Here is a 9,230-nt window from a genome sequence, read left to right on the forward strand (position 1 = left end):
CAGAATGATGGGAGTTGCAGGCCAGCATATCTGTAAGGCACCAGGTTGGGGAAGTCTGCCCTATCCAATCAATGAAAATCAAAGATAAAGAGTAGATTATCAAGTAGCCAAATAGGCACTAAAACTAAATGTTTGTCTTGTTCAAATTCACATATATCTAATGGCTAACAGCTAACGTTTCTTTAAGGGAAAAGGCATATCTGGGTACCTGTTCCCTGGGTCTTACATGCTCTTTCTTATTCCTGTTGAGCCCTTTAAACCAAACCACATTGACTTTGAGAGGTATTCATCACCTACCATTTCTACTAATTTCAGTGGTAACTGGTAGGTTAGAATTTCATTCATCTGTTCTGGCAGTGCAAGCATCCAGCAAAGTTATAAGATCATAGTTCTTTCCTCCTGTATCTGCTGATGTGTCTCTGTTGCATGCCAGCTTGGTAGCACAAAGATTCAGTCTGGCTCAGGTAGTTGTGAAGGTTATGGATTTTCTCATTCCATAAAAACACTTATAGTCTCTTAAATCTTCTTAGGTATCAGCACTATCCATGGGGAGCAAGGAATCATCCAGCCAGAAGATGAGCACCTGGAATTCTGACTAGATTGTCATGTTTTCTAATGAGTTCTGAGTGCCTTGAGTTCAGCTGTTATTGTCTTATTGCCAAAGGAATGCAGTTTGCTTAAAACACAAGAAAAAACATTCAGATGTTTGGGGTAGCTTCCAAAGAGTTGTTCAAGCAGTAGAACTGTAGCAAACAATTTCAGCAGTAGGCATTCGCACTATATTTTTGTCTTTATGTGCAAAATGTTGACATTCTTCCAGGTACCTGCTTTAAGTTGGCAACACAGTGCTCTCCAATCAATACTTGTTTTTTATATAATTTTGAACAGACTGATGAATACTCAGGATTGTTGGAAACATATCTTAGTTTTTATAGATTTGCTTATATCAGAGGTTTATCTTTTATAATAAGAGTATCTTTTGTAAGAAGAAAAAATCAGAACGTTCATGTTGGGGTAGGGTTGGGGGCAAATAGTTAACACCTTTGCTATATCAGAGTTGGAAATTATCTCAAATTCTTTTGAAGAGCAGATCAGAAATAAAGTAGTTACCTTAGATATATAAACCTGTGGGATATCTGGAATTTCTGCTGCAGGCATGGTATACTATACAGTATTTACAACATGCACAAAATCTAATAACTGTTAAGTCTCAGAATTAAAGCTTAGGGCATGGTTAGATTCTATAAATAGATAAATGGCAGTGTCTATAATATGTACGTATATAAGAAACTTATCTGTGTATGCAAGTGTGTGTGTGTGTGTGTGTGTGTGTGTACACACAAAACACATAAGTATACAAAGAAATAAAGAGATAAATGTAATTATTTTATTGCTAGTCACATTTGTAACACATAATGCATTTTGGAAAAGTTATACATGTTTCTGGAAAATGTATGTAAAACAGGATTGTGCCCTTCACTGTTACTAAGACCATTCTCTCTTTTTGATATCTTTCTGGATATCAACTACAGCAAATGTCTGCTTGTCTAGAATAACCCCTATAGCAAATCAGAATAGATTTGATGGAATACTCCAGATTCCAGTGTTTGTTTTTAAATAACATGCTTTTCTTAGGGAGCAATCCTATGCAGCTAGGCAGCTGCCTCTGAATTTGGAGGTGACCACCTATCCAATGCAGAACGGGTGGAGTGTGGAGAGGAATCTCTCCTCCACACTCCTGCCGCCCTGCATTCACGACTAGACGGCTGATTTCAGGACTTCGGAGCAGGGTGGGGAAGGCTGGATGATGCATAGGAAGTGTCGTATCAGCACTGCCGCGCTCCCCTCCCTGCCCCCGGGAATGCTCCCTTTTGCCCTGCTCCGCGCTGCTCTTCCGAGCACAGAGCCCAGGACGACCTGCGCCTCTTATGAGGGGGCAGGGGCAGGGAGGCAGTGTTCTGGGAGCCGACCTTGGAGTGCAGGCTCTGAGGTCGGTTCCTAGAACCGAACAATCCTATGGCCATCTAGCTGCAATCTAGGGACCATAGGATTGTGCCCTTAATTGTAGTTTTTGCGTCTCTGGTATGTTAGGAGATGGCGCATCATCCATCATTGTGTGACTTCCACTTGTGCAATGGGATTTCCTCCCCTCCCCTCTGTACCCCTCCAGATCTTCTCCAGAGGGTTCCCCAAATCTCTGGAGCAGATTTTGGGAGTGTGCAAGGAGGGAGAATCCATTCGACCAACATTGTTGGATTTAACCTATGGTGGGTAATATATCTATACACTGACATTGTTTCTGAAGTAGGACGTTTACTGAACACCTAAATTACTAGGCAAAACATTACTAATACACTGTATATTTTTGTAGTTCAAGTGGAAGTGAAGAAGGCATGGTAGAAAAGCCATGTTCAAGTTACCAATTCTAACACATCTTAATCTAGCACCATCATCATGATTGACTCTGCAACCAGCCCAAAAGGACCATTTGAAATATAGACAATGGCACTGCCAGAGCACCATGTAACAAAGATTTATAGATGAGTTATTTTAGAGGTGCCATACACTTTCCAAGGGAATACAAGTATACTAGCGTTCCAGCAGTGTTTGTCTGTAAGGAAGATGCACATCCTGAAACACTCAGAGGAATTCCCTGAATACAGTAATTGGCCAGGTTCCCAAGTGTGTATTGTGTTTTGGGGGCCATACATCTCTTCTTCATATTTTGCTTGTTTGCAAAAATCAGTGGACTTAAGCAGTTGACTCATAGATGATAAACAGTTCTGCCAACTTAATGCATGTCAGGGCATTTTATATGGAAACCACAATAGTTCTGATGGATGCTAGTAGATAGCCAGTGATGGTTGTTATTCAGTCGTTCAGTCGTGTCCGACTCTTTGTGACCCCATGGACCATAGCACTCCAGGCCTTCTTGTCCTCTGCTCTCTCCCGGAGTGTGCTCAAGTTCATATTCATTGCATCGGTGATGCTATCTAGCCATCTCATCCTCTGCTGTCCCCTTCTCCTTTTGCCTTCAATCTTTCCCAGCATCAGGGTCTTTTCCATTGAGTTTTCCTTTCTCATTAGGTGGCCAAAATATTTGAGCTTCCGCTTCAGTATCTGTCCTTCCAATGAGCAGTCAGGGTTGGTTTCCTTTAGGATGGACTGATTTGACCTCCTTGCAGTCCAGGGGACTTGTAAGAGTCTTCTCCAGCACCACAGTTCGAAAGCAGCAATTCTTCGGTGCTCAGCCTTCCTTATAGTCCAGCTCTCACAGCCATAATCATCCATACGTTACTAATTAGCCATACGTTACTAATGGGAAAACCATAGCTTTGATTATAAGAACCTTTGTCGGCAAGGGGATGTCTCTGCTTCTTACTATGCTGTCTAGGTTTGCCATAGCTTTCTTCCCAAGGAGCAAGCATCTTTTAATTTCATGGCTACAGTCACCGTCTGCAGTGATCTTGGAGCCCAAGAAAATAAAATCTGTCACTGCTTCCATTTCTTCCCCTTCTATATGCCAGGAAGTGATGGGGCCAGATGCCATGATCTTCGTTTTTTTAATGTTGAGTTTCAAACCAGCTTTTGCACACTCCACTTTTACCATCAACAAGAGGCTCTTTTGATCCTCTTCGCTTTCTGCCATTAGGGTGGTATCGTCTGCGTATCTGAGGTTGTTCATAATTCTCCCGGCAATCTTAATTCCGACCTGTAATTCATCCAACCCGGCGTTTCTCATGATGTACTCTGCATATAAGTTAAATAAGACAATATACAGCGTTGTCGTACTCCTTTCCCAATTTGGAACCAATCCGTTGTTCCATGTCTGGTTCTTACTGTTGCTTCCTGACCCTCGTACAGGTTTCTCAGGAGACAGGTAAGGTGGTCTGGTACTCCCATCTCTTTCAGAATTTGCCAGAGTTTGTTGTGATCCACACAATCAAAGGCTTTAGCGTAGTCAATGAAGAAGAAATAGACGTTTTTCTGGAATTCTCTTGCTTTCTCCATGATCCAGTGAATGTTGGCGATTTGATCTCTAGTTCCTCTGCCTCTTCGAAACCCAGCTTGTACTTCCGGTAGTTCTCGGTTCACATGCTGCTGAAGCCTAGCATGTAGGATTTTGAGCATAACCTTGCTGGCATGTGAAATGAGCGCAATTGTACAGTAGATTGAACACTCTTTGGCATTGCCCTTCTTTGGAATTGGAATGTAAACTGACCTTTCCATTCTTGTGGCCACTGTTGAGTGTTCCAAATTTGCTGGCATATTGAGTGCAGCACTTTAACAGCATTATCTTTTAGGATTTTAAATAGCTCAGCTGGAATCTCCACTAGCCTTGTTGTTAGGAATGCTTTTTAAGGCCCACTTGACTTCACTGTCTGAGATGTCCGGCTCATGTTCAGTGACCACACTATCATGGCTATCAAGGACATTAAGATCTTCCCTGTATAGTTCTTCTGTGTATTCTTTCCACCTCTTAATCTCATCTGCTTCTGTTAGGTCCCTGCCTTCTTTGTCCTTTATCTTGCCCGTCTTTGCACAAAACATTCCCTTGATATCTCCGATTTTTTAAAAAAGATCTCTAGTCTTTCCCATTCTATTGTTTTCCTCCATTTCTTTGCATTGTTCATTTAAGAAGGCCTTCTTGTCTCTCCTTGCTATTCTCTGGAACTCTGCATTCAGTTGGATATATCTTCTCCCTTGCTTTTCGCTTCCCTTCTTTCCTCAGCTACTTGCAAAGCCTCATCAGACAGCCACTTGGCTTTCTTGCATTTCTTTTTCTTTGGGATGGATTGAGTTGCTGCCTCCTGAACAATGTTATGGACCTCCGTCCATAGTTCCTCAGGCACTCTGTCTATCAGGTCTAATCCCTTAAATCTATTCCTCACCTCCACTGTATATTCATAAGGGATATGATTTAGGTCATACCTGAATGATTTAGTAGTTTTCCTTATGTTCTTCAATTTAAGCCAAAATTTTGCAACAAGAAGCTCATGATCTGAGCCACAGTCAGGTCCAGGTCTTGTTTTGACTGACTGTATAGAGCTTCTCCATCTTTGGCTGCAAAGGACATAATCAATCTGATTTCGATATTGACCATCTGGTGATGTCCATGTGTAGAGACGCCTCTTGTGCTGTTGGAAAACAGTGTTTGCTATGATCAGCGTGTTCTCTTGGCAAAACTCTATTAGCCTTTGTCCTGCTTCATTTTGTACCCCAAGGCCCTGCTTGCCTGTTGTCCCGATGATTTCTTGACTTCCTACTTTAGCATTCCAATCCCCTATGATGAAGAGGACATCTTTTTTTGGTGTTAGTTCTAGAAGGTGTTGTAGGTCTTCATAGAACCGATCAACCTCAGCTTCTTCGGCCTCAGTGGTTGGGGCATAGATTTGAATTACTGTGATGTTGAATAGTTTGCCTTGGATTCGTACTGAGATCATTCTATCGTTTTTGAGATTCCCAAGATGTTGATGTTCAGTCTTGCCATCTCATGTTTGACCACCTCCAGCTTACCTTGATTCATTGATCTGACATTCCAGGTTCCTAAACAATATTGTTCTTTACAGCATTGGACTTCCTTTTCACCACCAGACACATCCACAGCTGTGGAAAATCCTTTCGGCTTTGGCCCAGCCGCTTCACTCTTTCTGGCGCTACTTGGAAATTCCCTCTGCTCTTCCCCAGTAGTATATTGGACACCTTCCGACCTGAGGGGCTCATCTTCCAGCGTCATCTCTTTTACCTTGTGATACGTTCCATGGGGTTTTCTTGGCAAGAATACTGGAGTGGGTTGCCATTTCCTTCTCCAGTGGACCACATTTTGTCAGAACTCCCTGCCATCACCTGTCCGTCTTGGGTGGCCCTGCATGGCATAGCTTATGGCTTCACTGAGTTACGCAAGCCCCTTCGCCACAACAAGGCAGTGATCCATGAAGGGGCAAGTGAGTGGGACTAGATCAATCCCCTCTTTGAAAATAAAGCTCATGCCAGTAGATAGTAGCACACAAAGCTTCCCGGAGTAAATAGTAACTGCACTGTCACGTATTTGCTAACAGTTGCTTGGATTTTATTAAAAAACGGGCAGAAGTTTGCTCACACAATGGCATTTTTCTGCTGCAAATCCTCCCACTCCCCCAAAGTTATTCCTGTGGATCACAGGGCTGATCTTTCTAAGCAATATAAAATACAGTGTGGGAGACTGTAATGGGGGAAGGGGATCAGCAGGAATCAGTTGGACAAGAAGCTGTTGGATTCAAGCTCATCCTCTAATATACACGGACAGACTTCTCCATCAGTTCTAGCTGAACAACACAGAGATGCCTTTGTTGCTTTCCAAAATACATACCACAGCATGATTTGTCCTCTCAATTGTAAGGAAACATATGGCATACAATAAATTTCAATGGAGCTCTGCTTCATGCCATTGCTGATATCGCAGTGAACTTAGGAACCTTTGCATATGTATAATACTGCCATTAAAAACACAGACCAAATTCTTGTTCAGTGATACTGGATTTAAAAGTACCATCTGTAATGCCCTGTGAAACAGGAACCATTCAAAAGTGTGATTACACATTTTGAAAATGCAAATAATAAAGTATGCTGATTGCTTTAAAAAAGATGTGTGTAATTATACTGGCAACCTTCAAAACTCAGCATTCATCATCTTGGGAATAGCAAAGTAATCATGGCATCTTACTATTTTTAGAATAGTAGACACTGCAATCACTGGAGAGCAGGAAAAAATGCATTTGTAATAGCTTTGATTTCAAGTATCCGATGGAAAGAGGAGAGAAACGGCTACCTAGAAGGCCATACAATCATTCTGGTAGTTTCCCCCTCAAATACTGTTACATTGTGTTTACCAGTAATTGGGAGTCCTAATTATTTCTGTTTGCACAGCTATTTTGTTTTCAAAAGTTGGCGGGAAACAATACAAAATGGCCTCTTAAGACTTTATTTCTTAGTGCAGTCAGAGTATGTAGACAATTTTTTTCTAGTTTAATTTTATTTATATACTACAGTTGATACTTGAAAGCATTTTTATTGACAAATAAAATACACCCATAGCCACTACTAATTTTTCTCAATTTTCCTCAGGTTGTTGATTAAAGAGCTAATTTTGTCTAGCTGTGTATTTGGTGTAAACATGTTTTATTTACAGAATGTGGTGCAATGTTATACAGCAGGGCTTGGAGATCTTTCTGCTATCTGTTAGAGTTGAAATGGTGAAAGGGATAAACTGGCACCTTACTACATATGAATCTGATTGCTATATTACAACAATATATCAGGAGTCCTCATTTTTATTTTCCTGTCTTGTTAAGAAAAAATCTAGGATTCAGTAGCCCATATTTGTACACATTCTTATGATCATACAGCTCCTTTACAATAACTGTACAAAACTAGAAAAAAAATTCTAAGGCTTGCCTAATAACTGTGAATCAACTGCTTATTTTCCCCACGGATTGCATGGAGAAACTGCCATATGCACCAGTCTGTATGTAGATGTAGCCTGCAGCAATAAGTTGACATTTCTGTGATTGTGGCAGCTGGAAAAAATGCCCCCATAGCAGAAATTATTATTATTATTTCTGCTTATTATTATTTTGATTATTATTGCAGCTGACTAATGCCTGGAGTATAAGTAGCTCTAATATGGCTGTATTCCAGCAGTCCCTACAGCCAGACTGGCCAGGGGAACAAGTCCATGCCTGGAAGGGTTGCCGCTTTTATTGAAGTTTTATGGCAGGCCACATTCTGGAGCATCAGATAATGGTAGGTAGGGCAGCAGCACAGTGGTTCCACCCTCCAGGGTCCCAGGACTGGGTGATGTCTAGCTCACTAAGGGAGCAAGCCTATGGCCGCTAGACAGCAGCTAGGTGGCCATAGGATATCTAGTTTTCTGGGAACTGACATCGGAGCCCGCTCTCCAAGATCAATTCCTGGAGAACCGACCTCCCCCCACTTCTGCACTGCCTTCAAGGCAGTGCAGAACATTCCCATGCTCCGCGCTCACAAGACAAGTGCGGAGTGGCTGAAAAACGGCGTTCCCGGAGGGCGTTTCGGGGCGGGTGGAAATGCCTGTATGACACATCCAATGTGTCGTACAGCAGCCTCCTCCCCCATTCAGCCCTCCCGTGGCTAGACATGAGTCTAGCTGAAAATGAAGGGCAGGAGAAGAGCGGAGGGAACAATCCCTTCCGTGCTTCTCCTGCCCTGCATTGGATAGGCGGTCGCCCCCGAGTTCTGAGGTGGCCGCCTATCTGAATAGGATTGTGCCCTAAGAGTTGTTGCCCAGTCATGCCATCAGGGGTAGGGATGGCGGAGAATTCCGCCACGGATTTCAGTGAGGCCGAATGCACTGGCATTTGGCCCCCCAAAACCCGTGGCGGAACGGCCCCCCCCCCGGCGGAATCCCCCCGGAACGAAACTTATCTGGGGCGGCTCCAGTGGCGGCTGGTCTTTTGGCCGGCTGCTGCGGCCACAAATGTCAGCTGCCGTTGTGGCCGCCATTTGCGTCCTGCCAGGCTGCCGTGATAGGCTACATAAGTATTTACATAGCCTATCACGGTAAAGGCAGCCACACAAATGGCGGCCACTATGCCATTTGTGTGGCTGCCTTTACCTTGATAGGCTATGTAAGTATATAAATACGTAGCCTATCACGAAAAGAGCAGCGGCACAAACAGCGTAGCGGCCGCCGTTTGTGTTCCTGCTCTTTGCTGTGATAGGCTATGTAAATACTTAAGTAGCCTATCATGGCAGCCTGGTAGGACGCAAATGGCAGCCGCTACGGCGGCCGTCATTTGCGTCCGCAGCAGCCTGGCTGCAGCCGGAACTCCGGCTGCAGATAGCCCTGGCTGGCAGCTCCGCAGAGCCGGCCAGGGAGGATTCCGGGGGGAGGGATGGAGCACCTCCCCCCCACCGCAAATCACACCTGCGGAAAGGTAAGTGACTTTCATACATCCCTAATCAGGGGACCCCTGACATGGTCTGAAGCTAGTATGTGCACAGGGAAAGCTTCTGCCCATTATGGGTGGGGGGGAGGGAAGTATTGCACCTTTTTCTGTTTATCCCTAATTAAAATTAGATCAGGAGGTATCTGATTCAGTAATAAACATGATATAAAATATGAAACCGTTTTTATTCAGTATGGAAAAAATAACTGCCTAGGGAGGTAGTGGTCTGTCCCACACTGGAGGCATTCAAGATGAGGCTGGACA

At 43.5% G+C, this 9,230-nt stretch overlaps 1 protein-coding gene across 2 annotated transcripts in view; it reads left to right on the forward strand.

Moving 5' to 3' along the window:
- Positions 1-1,389, forward strand: part of NEK10 (NIMA related kinase 10) — a 135,376-nt gene extending 133,987 nt beyond the window's left edge. For both annotated transcript variants that reach the window (XM_084858297.1, XM_084858298.1), the window contains one exon: positions 531-1,389. In XM_084858297.1, the coding sequence (XP_084714423.1) occupies positions 531-579 (49 nt within the window). In that variant the 3' untranslated portion in view covers positions 580-1,389. The remainder of the gene's footprint in view (positions 1-530) is intronic.
- Positions 1,390-9,230: the final 7,841 nt, after the last annotated feature.

Source organism: Heloderma suspectum, chromosome 5 (genome assembly GCF_057233095.1).
Source record: "Heloderma suspectum isolate Gila_16-S chromosome 5, 16-S_ref, whole genome shotgun sequence".
Taxonomy (NCBI): domain Eukaryota; kingdom Metazoa; phylum Chordata; class Lepidosauria; order Squamata; family Helodermatidae; genus Heloderma; species Heloderma suspectum.